Raw genomic sequence first — 20,265 nt, forward strand, 5'->3', positions numbered from 1 at the left:
GAATCCTGTTCAAGAACCAATTCAGTTTGTAAATCAAGCTTCCACTGTAGCGCCAGCAAAGTTCAAATGTTTTGATATGTTGCCAGTGAAATTTTTTTTCATATTTTGTAATTATTGAACTGAATCTGAATAAATGCAAGTGCAAGTTTCCAATCTGTGCCGTAACTAAGCGAGACGACAAATACGATTCAAAGCAGGACTTACTAATGGTTACAAATCGTTCATACCATTCCAACAACCACACTCCCAAAGTTAGTCACTTTATAATAATCTCATTTATTCAATCACTAAAACAAGTTTGTGACCATGGATGAGTGGAATAAGATATGTGGATTTCTCAGAAACAAACTAGTCTCCACTGCACCTTGCCCAGTTATTCTATTACAGTGATTCTCAAACTGTGGTACATGGGCGCTATCTAGTGGTACACCAAATAATCACTTAATTAAATATTCAAATATAGTTTTACAGTTCAAACTATGTGTAACGTTACTGTAGTATTAAACATTGTTGTTAAATAAAACCTCTACCTTGTTTTTAATTAATACTTAGGCCTGCTACACTACTATATTATAATGTTGGTCATTATGGTGGTACTTGGAGAGCCAAGGGTTTTCTGAGGTGGTACTTGGCGAAAAAGTTTGTGAACCACAGTTCTATTAGCTGTGGGAATTTTGAGTTTTGCATGTTCATCTGGTGAAATGTCTAAATGCTATTTACTTGAAATGTTGCCTGTCAAAATATACATTTCTTCAAAATGTCTAATGACTTTCCTTGTTGTGACCAAAAAACAGAGTACATGTGTACATAAGTTCCAAAGTTCCCAACATTTGCACTTATTTAATTTCATTTCGTCAGTATTCACGTTAGCCAATGATTTAATTTGAAAACACCAATACTGTCAAGAACAGAAAGCCAGTTGTTAAAACAAATGGGAGGCAACTTGAGTTTACATGTAACACGTTTATGGACCACTTTCAATAAAATAATACAATGACAATATACCACGATAGTGATTATTGTAATCTCCAGCAATGTCAATAAACATACAGGTTTTCATCAACCAAGCCATAAAAGTGCTCATCCTTGAAAATAATGTACATTTTTAAAAACAGTTATGCATTAACAATGACAATACAGTATAGTTTGAGTACGTAAACTTAAATTCTGCAAACAAATGAAAATACATTAGCTCATTCTTAATGTTACCTTAAGTATAAAAAACACTTTAAGTTAATGCCAGTAGCAGTTCTCATTTGATAAGAACAATAAACAAATGATTTCATGAAATAATCTGCGATAAAAGGGCCACATCCATTTCTCACGGTTATTTTTCTACTTTTCCTGTTCTCCATGTCTTGTTGTCTACAGCTGACATCTCCAACACGACGCGCATAAAACAGAATGACAAGAATACTCTTACCATAACACGCTAACTTGAAGGTAAGCACATGGGCCGATGGGGCGATATCATAACACCTACATTATGACTCACTTGTGCAGCAAAACCATTTTTTTGTCTCGATGCATAAAAATGCAGCATTAAAATGTGTTCAAACAAAACAAAATGTTCATTTATCACGGTCAGATTGGGTTGATCTTGGACATAAAGTGCATTCATAAAACCGGAAAAGCCTGTGCACTAAGTAGACGCTGCATTCATTCACGATTATTGGATTACTATGTTTAGAATTCGTAGGAGCATATGTGTATAACTCAATCCTCATTTGTGTTAATTATGTTTAATAAACCTACATTAGGGACGTAACCATTAACAGTAATAAACACACTTATTTGTGCTGGCGTTTAACACTCTTAGCTGGACATTTTTCACTTTTTATTCATCCCTTTTTACTATTTTTATAGTTTCTTCTACTGTTTATTTGGTTTTTACCATTTTATTGTCTGGTTCATTTAACTGTATTTTTATAAATAGCATGTTCTGTACTTAATGTGATTTTTCTTATTTTTTTTGTACCTTTTCTGTTTTTAATTCGTACAGCACTTTGGGGCAGAGAATAATGATAAACTGCGGTAAAATTCCGGACAATTAGCATTAATATTCAATTTTTAATCATTTTAAAACCATGATTGATTACCGCACTTTGACAAACTTCTGCGCTTTTCCTGCGGAAGCAACTAGTGCGCTAGATGCTAGCTAGCTTGAATGCTAACGTGTATTTCCCTGTTACAAAGAAACACATTTTAAAACCTTTAAAAATAAAACGGAAGATAAACATATTTAAGCACTGATATGGCGCTTAAGATATGTCATGGAACGTATATTGTGTGTCTGTTGTTAATTTGAATTAATTTTTTAAAATCTAATTAAGTACTTTTTAAACACATTCAAAAATATTGAGATAAATATGGTAACGTGAATAATTTTGGTCACAATAACTATTTGGGGTACTGAATTATTTTTATTCCCATCCGAATCCCAATTCTAAATCTATTCATAATTTTGAAAAAAAATAATAAATAAAAACAATTTTAAAAAATCAATTTTTTTAAAACTTGTAACATAAAAGGTTTTATTTTTTTTTATACCAAATTATGTATATTGCGAGAATTCTGATTCTGAATCGTATTTTCACCCAAGAAATGGAATCAAATCGTGAGTTGTTTTAAGATTCACATCTCTTTTAACCCTGATACAAAGTCTTTATATCGTTACATCCCTCATTCATATTTATGTACTACGACCTCTACTATTTATTTTTTAGATTTCTTTCCCCTACTATAGATTGAGGACTTTTTAGTCTGATTATTTGTGTTCTCACAATGTGTTCTAAATCTGATGTCTGTAACATTTAAAGTGTATGATTCACAACAATCCATACTTTTTATTACCCTTCTTTTCCATATGAAAAAAAAAAAAAATCTGCATTTGTCACATTCGGTTTGCATACTGCAAGTTACTTATCACACACGTTGCTAAACAACAACCCCAAAAATAAACGTGGTGTATATGCACACACATCTTCAATTCACACGCCTGCAGAGAGAAAACAATCACGGCGCTTTATGATTACATCATGAACAAAACATCTAACTCAAACGTTTATTTTTCTGTATGGACTTGTACATTTCCTAAGCTCTTATGTAAACTACAATTTCAATGCATTATGTTGTAGGACTTGCCTGAGAATTAATTGTTCAGAACTGCTTATCATGAAGAATGTCTTACTCTGTTTTGCATACAACTGTAAAAATACAGTCAAATTCAACAATCACATTTCCCTTTTATCATTTACTTAAAAAAAGTTAAGTTGCATTGTACACATAGACATTACACAATAATAATCAAAATGTGCACTCCAATATTGGGCAATAAACAGTCAACTATTAACAGTTTTTTTTTTCCTTTTCACTTACAAAAAATTGGGAGAGACACATACTCAGTACTTCTATCAGCAATACAATTAGTTCATGATTCCCTTTATTGGATTGATGCCTCACACTCGTGAGAGAGCAGACTCCAATACAAAAGAACAAATTGAAAAAAAGACCTCAAAACAAAAAGGTGAACCACTCCTAGTTTTCATTCATCTTTTTTACTTTTTTTTTTTACAGAGCAAACAGTCTGTTCTTATTTGATGCGGAGAGAAGCTTGGAGGTTCGTCACATTTCGATATCAGAACTTGAGCAGGTAGAGCAAGGTCACCATCAGCGGGGGGCAAAAGCAGAATTGAGGCAAAACGGCTGCGCCGTTGACATCGTGCATTGCACCGGGACCTGCAGGGAAATAATGGAAAACGTGTGCTAACGTTAGCATCATGTACACATGTTGCAAGTCAAACTTGACTCAAATAGAAAGACTGAAATACAAGATAAATCAGAGACATTGTCACAAAAAGAACTACCGTATTTTCCGCACTATAAGGCACACCTAAAAACCTACAATTTCCTCAAAAGCTGACAGTGCGCCTTATAATCCGGTGCGCCTTATATATGGACCAATATTAAGCCACAACAGGTCTCGCAACTACAGTAACTACGCCGACTAATATAAGTATTGACTTAGACCTGAATTTGCTCTCGTCTCCATTCAAGAAATTAGATTGTTTAACTCAGGATTAGGACAAATTTGAGACTATTTTGATCTACGTCTGAGAAATCAATTTCAGTAAATCCTGGTTTAAAATGTGATTTAGTCTAGAACTAGGGCTTAATCCCTAAATGGGTAACTGGACCGAAGAGTTTTTGATGGTCGTCCCAGACTCGCTTTGGTGTCAGTTACCATGACAAAGTCACTCTTAACACACCTGTAACCTCAAGATAACCATATAAAACATAAGACGATCGGGCGTTTGGTGTCTTTTATCAGAAGGGAGAAAATCGAGACAAAAAAAGCCTGATTGTCTTAATGTGTGTACCCAGTTTTAGTCTCTTCAGACCACAGGACAAGGTTCTGGTATTTCATGTTCTTGACTGCTTGTTTACAACGTACTCTTTGTGGGCCTTCATGTGAATGAGCTTTAATTAAGTTACGGTATGTAAGTGAAAGACTAACTTCCACAAACACATTAAGCCAACAAATGGGGCTCTGTGTGTATCCAGCACTGATTTGATGGATTAAGAGCTTTGTAAATGGTTTTAAATGCAGCAAAGTGTTTTTAAAGACTTGACTTCCCCGAGGGTGTGTTTGATTCCCCGTTCTCTCCTCCGCATACACCAACAACATCAGGTACAGCAGATAAGGAATTACTCTTTTTAAATATTTAGATGATATGTCTCTGGTGGCACATGTGACTGACAGTAAGTCACTGTCAATCAATAACGTTTAAGAAAAGCTCCCTAGTGCTCAATGCCACTAAGACCCACGAGCTGTGTTGTACCAGATAAATGGTGCTCTCAAAGCAGTCAACACTTTTCCAGCCCCTTGACATCAGGGGTGGGCTGGGAGAGCAGGTGCAGTCGTTAAAATATTTGGGGACAGACATTGACACGGTTTGTCCTTTACAACACACGCTGATGCCATCAACCTGAAAGGTCAGCAGCGCCTCCACCTGCTGGGGAATTTCAGGTCTTCCAACATCAGTTAGGACACTCTGGTTCTGTTCTACAAATAATAAATACAATCTTTACATATTTTCAACTTGACTTCACGGTACTACTCTCCATCGAACATAAAATAAAACCTTCCCTCATAATAAAATGGGCCAGTAAAGTAACTGAATGACCCTAAACCTCCCGTTCAGATCTCTAAACTCAGGAAGTAACCAGGAAAGCCATTCAGATCTGCACCCATCATTCCAGCTACTACCGTGAGGCTGCCACTTTTATCAAATTATGATTTGTCTTCGGGATACTTGTAGATATTTGTCGACTGACTTATTTACATGCCCTCACTTTGACTGTCTGCTCCCCGTCAGCCATGTTGTAGTTTTAAGCGCTTCCATATGGAGTTTAGTGACAGATATAAGTTAGAACTATACACTACTTTGTATTAGAAATGGCAACAGCGGAGGATGCATGTGCATGTACGAGCCAGTCAGCCCCATAACAAGAGGATAGAGAAAAAGAGGGAGCTTATTGACTACAACATTACTACAATGTCGGACTCGCGCAAAGCTCTTCGGGTAAAAATGTACCATACATGGAGATATCTGCTGATGTCACCAATGGGGAAAAACGACACACATGGGCCAAATACCAAACGACTCGTTTGGAAGAAGTATTAAATAAGGCAAGATTGTTTTTATAAATATCTCTGCCATGCCTCCATGGTTTGATTTTAACTTTTCAAGACTTATGCAGATCCCAAATACACAAAAACAGGTACCAATAGGTAAGAATGGTTGATTCAGCTTAATAGGTCACTGTTTAAGGGAATTGTGCCTATGATTGGTTTTTGTTTTTTTAAATGCATTCTAACTCGTAAATAAATGTGTTCAAAAGTCTGCTGACGATAGAGTCTATGGGAGTCGCTCTATTTTGCCTATTAAGCGCTCTAAAAAAACATGTAAAACACATCTCTCAAGGTTTTATATACATGATGTAAGTATATATGTAATGTAACAGGTGCAATTCATAATATTTAATAATTACGTATTTTGCTCATTTTAAGCATGCGGTGGCACATTAATTTATTACACACATTTGTTTTATTTTCAGAGCATCACTATGTTCGCTTTTTTTTAAAATTTATTTTATTTTTTTAAAATAATGTCCTGCCCAGCTTCTCGGGCAAATCATATAGCAGATGTAGATGCCCATATCGGCTGTTCAGATTTACTTTACAAAAGAGAAGTGTAGGATACTTCTCCTGTTGCCTTATTTGTATTTTGACTTTATTAAATGTATTTATATTATCATTTGGTGCAGCCGGGCTGGAGCAGGAGGGGATAGAAAGAGAGAAAAAGGAAGACAGAGGGGGGAATTGTGGGGACAAGAGGGGGATTAGACAGAGAGACAAAAACAACAACAGCAAACACAACAACAACAACAACAGAGCAACATCAGCAAATACGACATGTACAAATATGATGGTAAAAGTAATAGCAAATAAGTAGTTAGCGAAAATAAAAATAATACAGAAATGACAATGAGCATTATTACACTAAAAATGGAGCAATATGAATACCAATAGAAATAGTGCTATTGATAATAAACAATACCAATACTTTACCTTTATTATCTACAATACAATTGTTCAAATGCAACAATACATATACGTAATGATAACTTGAGATACGAAAGAATGCAGAAAAATGGAGGGGAAGAAAGAGAAGCAACCTACATTAACCTTGTAGATTGTTATAGTAACAATAGGTTAAGCTTTGTCAGTGTGCCATGTGTTATACCCAGTTTACCCTAGGGCAACGACGTTAATATATGTTTGATGAAACGTAATTATGTGCATGAGTGTATGTGTGAATATGTACTTGTATATGTACAGTATGTGTATGTGTGCTTGTACAGTGAATGTATATGTACAGTAAGTGTATATGTGTGTTTGTACAGTGAATGTATATGTATAGAATGTGTATGTGTGTGTTTGTACAGCGAATGTATATGTACAGTAAGTGTATACAGTATGTGTGTTTGTACAGTGAATGTATATGTACAGTATGTGTATATGTGTGTTTGTACAGTGAATGTATATGTACAGTATATGTATGTGTGTGTTTGTACAGTGAATGTATATGTGTAGTATGTGTATGTGTGTGTTTGTACAGTGAGTGTATATGTACAGTATGTGTATACGTATGCTTTTACAGTGAATGTATATGTACAGTATGTGTATACAGTATGTTTGTATAATGAATGTGCGTGTGGATGTACGAACTTTGAGTGTGTAAATATGTACTGTATTTATTTGTATATGTATGTGGGAGCGTAGGTACCTATGTATGTGTGTATGTATGTGTGTGAGTATATGTGAATTTGCATGTACAATACATTTGACTCCCAGTGTGTGCGGGAGCCAGAGTACGGCCCCAGCCTCCCAGAGAGCCCATCCCACAAACAGTAGGTGCGGTGCCCAGGCAACCAGGGACCACCTCCCCCACGCAGCCAAGCCGGACAGCGACAGGAACCCCAGAGCCTGGCCCACCGCGCCGCCCACAAGGGCCAGCAGCAGGCCGCAGACAGGCGCACCCGGCAGAGGACAAGGCACGAGAAAAGCAGGGGGCAGCTAGACCCCAAGACAGCGAGAGACCACACCCCACACGGACAGAAAGGCGGGACGCCCCGCCCGAGGGGCCCGGAGACCCCCCGCAACCGGACGGGAAGACCGCCCCCGCCCCAGCGTCAACCGGGCCCCCACGAGCCCCCCTCCGGAGAGCGCGGCGAGGCCAGCCCACGGCCAGCCCACGGCCACCCCACCCAAGCCGGCCGCCACAGGACCACCCAGCACGGGGCTACGGGAACCACCCACCCCACCCGCAGGGACCCAAACGATGGAGATGGAACAACCAGCAACCGCCCCGCCGAGTCCCCCCCCCCCCCCCCGAGGTAGGGGAATAAATAAATAAATACATAATAATAATAATAATAATAATAATAATAATAATAATAATAATAATAATATTAATAAAATATATAAAAAAATAAGAATAAATAGATAATTAAATCTATTTATAAAAATTAAAAAAAATTAAAAAAGAATTAAAAGAAGATCACAGACATGCTGACACACAAGGTCGCTAGCCCAACAACTGGCCGACTCGCAGCACCTCGGAATACCCTGCAGCACCAAGCTACCACAGTAGACGCAGGGACCAGACCCAGCAGGCCCCAACCAAGACGGGCACCCAGAAGGGATGGACGGCGGGACCCAGGAGCTCCAGACACGCGGTCCGGATGCAGTAGCCTGAGGCGCCGACCCCCACCCGACAGGCAGGCCCAGAACGCACCCCCAGATATATACAAGCATATATATATACATACACATAAACATACACATGTACACATACACACACATACACATGTACACATACACACACATACACATGCATACACATACACATATATATACATACATACATACATACATACATACATACACACACACACATACACATACATATACACAGTTTGTCAGCCCCGACAACCACCACGCGCGCACGCTGCCACCAGCCACATTAGCCACCCCCCTGCACCAGACCCAGAAGCCACGGGCGCCCACACCACAAACAAACGGCAGCAGAAACAGCAGCCACAACACCCCCAGACAGCCAGCACCACCCAATCAAATCGATAAAAAAAAAACCGCGACCGGCAACCACACGCCAACAGGATCACAGAGACCAGCCAGCGCCAGCAAGCCCAAACGCCAACACGCAAACAAGAGACACCAACACCCCCCCCCCACCCCCCCCACCCCCCACCCCCCCCCCCACACACACACACACCAAAAGACCCCACCACCCCAACCCAAACCCGCACAAACACACCACCGCCCAAACAACCGAGACACAGTATCCAGACCAGACACCACATCAAGTCGCCAACAGAGACCCCACAGCGCAAGGTCGGGCCACACGGGCACGGACCCCACCCAACAGGAAGCGAGACCCGCGCGACGCCACACACAAATAAATAATAAGATTAAACAAAAATAATAATAATAATTTTTAAAAAATAATAATAATAATAAAATAAAATACAAATTAAATTAAATTAAAAATAACAAATAAATAAATAAAATAAAATTAAGTAAGTAAATAATAAAAATTATTTACACTTCACCCTTTGCCTCTGATGGCTGCTGGTTAGCGCCTTGCATGGCAGCTCCCGCCATCAGTGTGTGAATGTGTGTGTGAATGGGTAAATGTGGAAATACTGTCAAAGCGCTTTGAGTACCTTGAAGGTAGAAAAGCGCTATACAAGTATAACCCATTTATCATTTATCATTTATTGTAAAAAAAAAAAAAAAATAAAATAAAAAAAAATATATATATATATATATATATATATATATATATATATATATATATATATATATATATATGTATATATATATATATATATATATATATATATATATATATATATATATATATATATATATATATATATATACACACATACATATATATATATGTATATATATATATATATATATATATATATATATATATATATATATATATATATATATATATATATATATATATATACATGTATAAAAAAAAAAGGATAAAAAAATAAAAAAATAAATAAAATGAAAAAATAAAAAAATAATAATAATGATAAATTTAAAAAAGCCTGGCAGGCCACCAGAACGCAGTCCCCGGAATCCGCGCCGGCCGATGAGGCAATGAGGGGTGCGCCGAACCCCAACCCCCCCACATGCATGTGTACAAGGCCCCCAGAGTGTCTACTGTGTAGTTAAATTTAGGAGGTCAGCCATTACAGCCGACCTCCAGTCCCTATTGATGCGTGTACTGTAGTGTGAGTGAGATATGTATGCTTGTGGGAACTAATAATGCGATTAAAATTGGGGGACATCAAGGTCTTGGTGGGTCCCAACCAAGCCGAGCCCTCCAAATCCTAAGTGTCTAATATGCAGCTAAGATTGAGGGATGGACGAGCAGGGGACAAGACAGGAGGACTGGAGCCCCATAGGAGGCATCCTCAACCCCCCGCCATGCCTCCCCGCAGGACCATCCCCCAGACAATTTTAGCGTGACGCCACGTGAGCCCACCCCCCGCCAAACAAAGCCATCCCCCGCCCGCCCCAACCCAACCCCGCAGAGCCCATACCATCAACCATACGCAGAAAAACTGCACAGCCCCATGCCCAATGCAAACACCGCATCCCGGCCATCCACACAGCAACGTACCCATACGAGTTCCGGCCAGGGGATGGCGCCCCCCAACGGGGGAAGAAGTCAATGCACCCCGTCCGCACGCCAGCCCCCAAACCAGCCGGCAAGTCAACGCCAGCCAGCCCCCACAACCCCACAAGCGCACAGATACCAGCCACAGTCCCCCAACCACTCCAACCCAACACAGCGACGCCAACCGCCGGCAGTACCACAGCAACCATCACCACCACCGCCCGTCCGCAGCACAAACACCCACGGCCGCCGAAACCGAAACAAAAAAAAGCGACCTACCCCGTAAACCACAACAACGCACACCCCCAGCTACCACAGAGGCCACCAACCCACCTACCCCAACTCATCCACATACAGGCCAATCGATCCACCGGACATCCACACCCATACACACACCTACACATACATACACACATACATACACACATACACAAATACATACATATATGTATATACACATACATACACATTCACACATGCATGCATATACATATACACACCAAACCCCGCAGCCCTTCCCGCACGTCCAGGCCCCTCCGCCCACCACCCACCAGGCACCCCATCCGGCAAAGAGCCATAAGGGCCCAGCCCCGCGCCCACAGCCGGCATGCCATGGCATCTCTGCAGGCCTGGGGCCTGGGGCCGCGATCAGCAATGCACACCGGGGCAGCGACACACACACACATGTACCTACATACATACACACAGATTCCACCATACATACATACAAACGTACACACACACACACACACACACACACACACACACACACACACACACACACACACACACACACACACACACACACACACACACACACACACGCGCACCCATATATACACATGTATAATTTAACAGAATAAATAAAATGTATTAAATAGATCATTAAAAAAATATATATAAGTATATATATAAATAAAATTAATAAATAAATAAGGGCGGAGTAAAACACAGGAGGGAGACGCCTGCAGGGCAGTCGGGCAGCACCGCCGGGGCCCCAACAAGGGAGGCAAGCAGCCCCCCCAACCCGGCACCAGGCGGGCCCGCACAGCCGCAGCGTAGGGCGACCCCGGGCAGACCCCGCCCCGCGCCCCGGAGGAAGGAGGAAGCCCACGGACACCCGAAGCCAGAGGGGCACGAGCCGACCCCCGCCCGACAGCGGCAAGGCCCCGGCCCCACGGGCGCAACCCCCCGCCCAACCACCCACGAGAGGGGCAGCCCCCCGCCCAACCCAAGGCGGCCGCCCCCAACAGCCCCACCCGCACCCCAATCCCCGCCCAGGCACCCCCATCCACCCCCAGCCCCCAGACCACTCACGGATCGGCCCGCCAGGCCGGCACCAGGGAACACACCCCAGGCCCACCCGACCCCACGGCACACGGCCCCCCCGGCACCCACGACCCCCCCACCCACGGAGCAAGACCCCCGGGACAGAGCCCCAGCCCCGGCCCCCATGGGAATCAGGTCAGGAAATCAATTAGATCAGCCCAAAGAGATCTGAATTCTGTCAGTTGTTGTTTTGATTCAGCAGACATTCTTTCCATAACTACATAATCTAATAAAATGTTTTTGTAAAGGTTTATACAAAAAGTATTTTTTGATTTCCAATTCATGAGAATAGTTTTCTTGGCGATGCCTATTGCATTTATAAGGAGGTATGTTTTGTTTATATCAAAGTCAGTTGCGGAGAGATCACCCAACAGGCAGAGTGCGGGGGAGATGGGAATAGGAATCTCTAACGCTAATGATAGGTTCTCGCACACTCCAAGCCAAAATTTTTTTTTTTTTTGACAACATCACTGATTATTACTCCCTGCACACTTCATGAGAGCCAACAAACATAATTAAACATCACTTACTATACAATGTCTGCTGTCACTGGACTGCCGACTGATGGGATGTTGTTATATTCCTGTTTAGATGACGGATGACTCATAATCCTCGCCAAGAAAAACAGGTGTGGAACCAAGCGTCTTTTCATGTCTTTCTGGTCTAAATTGGATGCCAAAGTTAACCAAATTGTCAGTTTATGTCCTCATTTTTCTACTATCAAGGTAAGAGACATTATTTATGATCTAGAATGTACTTCCACGCGCTCTGAGGCAAGAAATCAGCTCACCAGCTCATGACATCAATATAGCAGCAACAAGCTCGTTACCGTTCTGTGATAATGCACCGCTCGTGTTTTAAAACAATTGTAAATTAAGGTACTCGTAAATGGAGGTACCACTGTATTTGAAATGTTTTTTTGGGGGGGATTGCATTAAACTGAAAAACATATTGCGAATCATATGTTGCTAAGCAAAGACAATTTATGTTTTTCCTTTCCCTATTTCAGTTGTTTTTTTTGCAGTTGTTTAACACATTATATGTACCTGTAATGTATGTGTAAATTATTGCTCCATTCTCATAGCACCACTGTGTCCTTTGAATTACACTTAGTCCCTGAAGCGCTGGTGCGAGTAATTGCTGATTCAAGAAAAAAAAGTATGCCGTACCATCGAAGTATAGCTGAGCCTGGTTACACAAGCACATGTGAGGGTGTGCTGGGACCATTTGGCAGAGTCTCCCTTATGTCAGATCTTCAACTCTCACCTCCAGCAAATATTTTCCTGTATTCTCGGAGGAGGAGGCAGAGTCTGAATGGAATTTACTTTGTGCTCCGATTGGTGACGCCGCTGATTGGCGCTGTGGCCAAAAGGTAAGCAGCAACCTCATTGGTGGACACCACAGGTAAATAGGGCTGTTAAGAAACGAAAGAGTCATAACGAGCTTGGCTGGCTTTTTGGACTCCTGAAGCAGTTGATAAGTACTGACATGCCAAGCGGAGTACTCCATCAGCTGGGGTTGAGGTTTGAGAGTTCATTGATCACGGTTTTTAATCCGAGGTTCTGACAAACCATATGACGTCTCAGGCAGGGGAACCAGTGACCTGTTGGCACTGTTTTCAGAGTAGACTGAAGCCTGCTGACCTCGACTGAGTGGAATCAGATCTCTTCAATCCCACTGACACGCCTTCCGTGGAGTGGCAGAGTTTGAAGTAGTCAAGAATCTCCTCAGTGCCAAGGCCCCTTGTGGGGAGGAAATGCGCCCACACTACCTTCACGCTGTGTCATAAATGTTTATAAAATCATATTTTCATGGTTCACATTGAACTCTGTCAAGGCTGCCCTTTGTCAGCGATTCAGTTAATTTTGTCACCCTTTCACCTGAGACTTCTGAAATGTGAAAAAAAAGTGTTTTTATGTAACAGGGTCAATTATGTCATGTAAATAATGTATTTTATAATGTTTTATTATTGTTATAATTACAGAAAATGTGTAAGTTACATGTATATACCTGAAGGTTGTTCGATGTTTTGTCAATGTTGAACCATTGTCTCGTTGTCCCTCCTACTGCAATAATTGCTGTGACACCTGTCTCTATATGTGCGTTGGACATGCCTTCTTACTTCCCTTTCGTCCACGACAACGGGAGAGGTAGACGTCCACGCGATGACAGAAAAAGTGCATTTATCTCGTTTTGAACTTAAGTTCACTTTCTTGTTCTGTATTATTATATTTGTGTAGGGGCTCGACGATGGCAGAACATTATTGACAACAGTTGTATTCTCTGTATTATCAGGTATGTTTTTATTTTTACTGTGTTGTTCTATGTGCCCTTTTGTCCACGATAACGGGAGAGGGGCTCGACGATGGCAGAACATTTTTGACAATAGTTGTATTCTCTGTATTATCGGTAAAGTGCATCTGATTTATAAGGCGCACTGCCGATGAGTGGGTCTATTCACGTCTATTTTCATATTAAAGGCACACCGGATTATAAGGCGCATTAAAGGGGTCATATTATGATAAAAAATATTGTAAGTTTAAAACACTTCCTTGTGGTCTACATAACATGTAATGGTGGTTCTTTGGTCAAGATGTTGCATAAATTATGTTTTACAGACCATCTTCAAGCCACTTTCTGACAGTCTTTTCAAGATTACTTATTTACATGGCTCCACTTCGACGGCGTCTTCTCCCCGTCATCTTTGTTTTACCATTAAATTTTAGCGCTTCCATAGCGAGTCTACTGACAGATATAAGTAAGAACTGCTACTTCACTGCATATTAGGAAAGGCAACAGCGGAGGATGAACGTCTTACAACAAGAGAATAGAGAAAGAGACGATCTTCTTTCTCACTGCATTGAGAAAAACTAATTGACCACCCAGTCAGCCCTTCCATGACCCTGCACAACAACTGCAGTCTAAAAAATGAATGAATGATGGCGCTCAATATTGTTTAAAACAAAAGTTTGGTACCTTCCACAGACGAGTACAAGGTCAACAGGACTTGATCCACAATTTTCTGAGCGCAGGAAGGCGACCAAAGTAATGATCATCTTATTGGGCATCATTAACTCTCTTGTATCTTCACCATAGGCTGGATCTTCATCTATTGAGACCATTAATGAGGCCACAGGGTTATTAACCTCGGCTTATTAGGACAAGGTGGCAGGTGTTCCTAATTTGCATTTGCATTTTAGAGGAAATTTGTGAACGCAGGTGTGAACAGTTGTGGGGTTGAAAAACATCACATGAATCTGACAAATTTAAAGGGGTTATATTAGGATTTTTTTACTCCATTTTGAACACTTCCTTGTGGTCTACATAACATGTACAGTAGTAAATGTTGCATAGATTATGCTTTACAGACCATCTTCCAGCCGCTTTCTGACCGTGCATCCCTCCACTTCGACTGTGTCTTTTCCCCAACATCCATGTTGTGGTTTTAAGCGCTTCCATATCAAGTCTACAGACGGATACTAGTTCAAACTTTACTCTGTTTTGTATTAGAAATGGCAACAGTGCATCCATGCACATGTACGAGCCAGTCTACCCCACAAAAAGAGGATAGAGAAAAAGATGGAATTTATTGACTACAATGTCGGACTACAATAGAAGACTCGCGCAGAACTCTTCTGGTAAATTTCTACCATATATGGTTGTATCCACCGACATCACACTTGGGAAAAAACGTCACAAGTTGGGCAAATTCTAAACGACTTGTTTGGAGGAGGTATGAAGAAAGGCAAGATTGCTTTATAAATATCTGTCTCCATGATTCAGCACGGTGGCACAGGGGTTAGTGCGTGTGCCTTGCAATACGAAGGCCCTGCGTTCAATCGGGGTCTTTCTGTGTGGAGTTTGCATGTTCTCTCCGTGACTGCGTGGGTTCCCTCCCTCCTTCCTGCCACCTCCAAAGACATGCACCTGGGGATAGGTGAGTGTGAATGTTGTCTATCTATCTGTGTTGGCCCTGCGATGAGGCGGCGACTTGTCCAGCGTTTACCCCGCCTTCCGCCCAATTGCAGCTCGGATAGGCCCCCCCACGACCCCAAGAGGGACAAGCGGTAGAAAATCGATGGATGGATGGATGCCTCAATGGTTGGATTTAAATTTTTTGGGACTTATGTCAAATACATAAAACCATGTACCAATAGGTAAGAAAGATTGGTTTTGCATAATAGGTCCCCTTTAAAGCAGTCAAACTGAAGGATGTCATTGAGTGTGTGAAACATACATGAAACATACTGTACATTGGTTAATTCCCGATTCTTTGCTTTTTTTAAAGAGTCGTTGGTAAATAATAGAGAATCCCTTAGTCAAATGTATACTATTGTTTGAAAATGTTACCTGATGACCAGTGTTGGGACTAACGCGTTACAAAGTAACGCATTACTGTAACGCCGTTAGTTTCGGAGGTAACTAGTAATCTAACGCGTTATTTTTTATATTCAGTAACTCAGTTACCGTTACTACATGATGCGTTACTGCGTTATTTTACGTTACTTTTAATGTAGTATAAAGTGTGTTTTATCGGAGCGCTGATTCTTCTTGTGTCACAAACCGGAGAAGAGAGACCTGCGCTCTGTGTGTGTGTGTGAGTGTGAGTGTGGGGAGGTGGAGGAGGAGAAGGGGGGGGGGGGGGGGGGGGCGTGTCTGATCATGGTGTAGCCAGAAGTCGAGTTTGTTAACATGGAGATATTTTTACTACTTTTCTTTTGTCGAGCACAAAGAAAATAACATTTTAGTTAAATGTAAATTGTGCTTTGGATCAAAGATCCCATCTACTGCCCAAAACAGCAATTCAAATCTGCTGAAACAAGCTACATAAGCAACATGCTTCGACGTAGCTAGTAAAGAGAGACAGAGACTCCGATGCCACTTTCCCTCCACCACTTAAGGATTAACTCTGCCTCTGCTCATCATTCAGCACTGAAGGTACACACTCTATCAATCAATGTTCCCTCTAATTGTTCATGTGTGAGCAAACGCAAAAACTCCCTGAGCATTTAGTGGAGCCCATGTGAGCAACATCAGACGTGCACACTGTGGCTACACCAGCAGCACACCTGTCCCAAACCTGACTAAATAACAAGTTACATCTCCATCCATCCATCCATTTTATACCGCTTTTCCCTTTCGGGGTCGCTGGAGCCTATCTCAGCTGCATTTGGGCGGAAGGCGGGGTACACCCTGGACAAGTCCCCACTCATCGCAGCTAGGGCCAACACAGATAGACATATAACATTATCTCATTATTATAATCAAATGACAGCAGTCATTTCCTTTTCTAATATAAGTGTTTAGGCCCACTTACAATGACAATAACAAAAAATATTGTTTTTCATGAACTGTGTACTTGTATTGTTTGTCTGGGTGGAGGTCCTGCTTTGGAAATAGTTTGTACCCCTTTCAGACATTGCATTTAGTTCCCATTAAAACATTCACATGTTGCACAATGAGATGTAAGCAGGGGATCATGTGTACATTCCTGCAACTTCCTGTTTGTAAAAAATATATTTGTATTAGTATTTATTTAATATACTAACAGCATTTCATGATTAATATTTATAAATTAAGATTCCTAATAAATGACACTAGAATAAGCACACATTTGATTGGTAAATCATAGTGTAACGACCTGGAATGACACTTTATGTGTGGTGTTGGAGTTGTCCGACTTTTTGTGTGGCTGTAAACGCATCACTGGCTAAGTGCCATATGTGCATGTGTTGGCGCAAGTGAGAAAGAGCAAGCGGCTGCTGTTGATCTAGCAAAGTTGCTTTTGTCTGGTTTGTACTGCAGAAAATTACCACTTTTGCTAGATATCATTTTTTTTACTAATGTTTTGGTGATGTTTTTATGGCCGACAATAAAGAGTTTTGCTCAGTAAAGTGATGGATGGAATTCATGTCCTCAAAGCGTCTCGACAGACGTTACAATATTTGAACAATGATGACGAAAACTGTTTTCTCTGTCGTGTCTGTGTCGTGTCGTGTCGAAAATTGTTATGCGCTTATTTTTTTATTTGATTTTGTGCGTGGCATAGATTTGCCATGCGCAGAGGATGCTTGAGCAGTGCACAATTGCACAGGCGCGCACCTTAGAGGGAACATTGCTGTCAATTATCTTATATACTCTTTCATTCTAGACTTCTAGAGTGTTTGATTATCACATCACTCTAAATGTATAGACTATAAAGTTCACAAACATAAAGAGGGATGCTAGTTGGCCAGGCCAATCTTTCCTTATCTCTAAACTAAAACTGGGGAAATGCGTAGAGTGTTCTGGGCTTCAGACATGATTTTGTGTCAGAATTATTTGAGGAAAAAATGCCTGGTTAGGCTTTGTGTATGTAGTGTGTGCCTTCCTTGCTTTACAGCTATGTTGTTGTTATGCTGTTTGTTACTTATGTATGTTATGTTGCAGCTATTTAAAATAGTTTTGTCAACTTGTTCTGGCCAGAAACAAATTGGCCTTTGTAACATATCTTTGTCTTTGTGTGTTGTATGTAGACCACATTGCTTAGCAGAGTTCAGTGATGCAAATGCATGTCAAGCTGGTCAACGCATTGTATTATTCTCCAGTGCAATAACAGTACTGACATGAAGGCTAAAGGGCATTAAGGGGAGCTTTTAAAAAAAAGAAGGAAAAAAGAAGTAACTAAATAGTTACTTTTCAAAGTAACACATTACTTTTTGGTGTAAGTAACTGAGTTAGTAACTGAGTTACTTTTGAAATGAAGTAACTAGTAACTATAACTAGTTACTGGTTTTCAGTAACTAACCCAACACTGCTGATGACATAGGTTACAGTGCACCAACAGACAAAGTTAAACACGGTAAAACTGTTCAGACAATTCAGGGACCGCTCTTCAAAGGTTTACATCCTATCTGAGCGATAGATCTTTCTTTGTGGCTGTTGGCCCTTATAAGTTAGAGTCAGTCCCCCTCATGAGCAGGGTGCCACAAGGTTCAGTTTTAGGGCCTGTTACTACATTACATATATACTTATATCATGTATATAAAACCTCAATGGAGGTCTTTGAATGTTTTTTAAGGGCTTTGTAGTCGGAATTGCGCGGCTTCCATAGGCTCCAATGTAAGCAAACTGTTGAGTGCATTTATTTAATATTTAGAATGCAAAAAAAAACAAATATCGGTCATGTGTTTCATAATGATTGTGAAAGAGAGGCACAATTTGAAAAAAGTGCAGTTTTCCATTTAACAGTAAATTAACAAATATATTAACAATCCATTCATTTTTACTGCTTGTTCCTCATATTTTTGAGAAAATAATACAATGAGAAATGACAAAATATGTCAGTGTATACGTCAGCAGTCAAATTAGGAGCCTTTGTAACCTGTTTGCTTACTTACTGCTAAAATTGAAGTTTTCTAGTATGTTCATGATGGTATTTAATGCCAAAATTCTTCTTTGATTGCAACAATAAACCTATATCGGTTTAATTGATCATAATAGTTTTTGTTCAAATACAGCCAATAATGCAATTTTTTGTGGTTCTATTTATTTCAAAAAGTATCGAAATACATTTTAGTATCGGTAGCAAAATATTGATATTGCGACAACCCTATCATATACCATGAATGGCGTTTATTTATATTTTTTCTTTAACCCTGATAAGATAAATTAAATGGATGCAGTATAGCAGAGGTCACCGACCTGTCGATCTTTGGGACCTTTCTGGCAGATTCGGAATCTATTCTGACAAATAAATGCATGGTGACGTCATTCCCTTGACCTCCCGGAGCCAAACAGGCTCACATTTTCGCCCTTAAAGGCACCCATACACCTTGTACTCCGCCGGCGCCAACCTCAAGCACAGTCTGAAAACCTGAACAATGCTCCTGCTGTGTGACTTATTGTGTGATATCCAAATTCAGAAAATTATTGCACTGTGGCAACATCTTTTGTCAAGGCTGATGTGCTAACGCAGGAGTCGGCAACCCAAAATGTTGAAAGAGCCATATTAAACCAAAAATACAAAAAAAAATATCTGTCTGAAGCAGCAAAAAATTAAAAGCCTTATATAGAAGACAACACATGATGTAAATATCTATATATTAGCTACATTAGCCTTCTATCAAAGGCTGACGCAAATCTTCGTTGACAAAAATGTTGTATTTTAATTTTTATTCTACACATTTTTGCAACATTGGAAATCATTAGTAAAATGGAGGCTTCAATGCAGCACCACCTTAAGACCAGATGTGGTGCTGTGGTCTGCAGCTCTGAAGTCAGTAGTACTGATTGAGCTGACAGTGCCATGGGAGGAGGGACTGGAAGCTGCCTACGAGAGAAAGAAGGCAAAGTATGCAGACCTGATCACGGAGTGCAGAGAAAGCGGATGGAGGGTGAGACTGTATCCGGTGGAGGTGGGAGCCAGAGGCTTTGTGGGCAGAACAACACCACGCCTGCTCAAGGACCTGGGACTACGTGGAGCCACCCTGAGCAGATCCACCAAGGAGCTTTCAGAAGTAGCAGAGAAAGCTAGCCACTGGCTCTGGCTCAAACGACGCGACAAGGCTTGGGGAGCAACATCCAAGTAGGTTTTGCTGCAGGGGGTGTCAGGGAGACATCCCTGTTCACTGCCCCGCCACCGGGAGATGTTCTGGGCTAAGGG

At 40.9% G+C, this 20,265-nt stretch overlaps 1 protein-coding gene across 1 annotated transcript in view; it reads right to left on the minus strand.

Annotated features, from left to right (window-relative positions):
- Positions 1 to 266: 266 nt before the first annotated feature.
- opcml (opioid binding protein/cell adhesion molecule-like) overlaps positions 267 to 20,265 on the minus strand; it is a 460,670-nt gene continuing 440,671 nt past the window's right edge. The window contains exon 7 of the mRNA XM_062048296.1: positions 267 to 3,738. Within this exon, the coding sequence (XP_061904280.1) occupies positions 3,638 to 3,738 (101 nt within the window). The 3' untranslated portion in view covers positions 267 to 3,637. The remainder of the gene's footprint in view (positions 3,739 to 20,265) is intronic.

This window comes from Entelurus aequoreus, linkage group LG05, assembly GCF_033978785.1.
Source record: "Entelurus aequoreus isolate RoL-2023_Sb linkage group LG05, RoL_Eaeq_v1.1, whole genome shotgun sequence".
Classification (NCBI taxonomy): Eukaryota; Metazoa; Chordata; class Actinopteri; order Syngnathiformes; family Syngnathidae; genus Entelurus; species Entelurus aequoreus.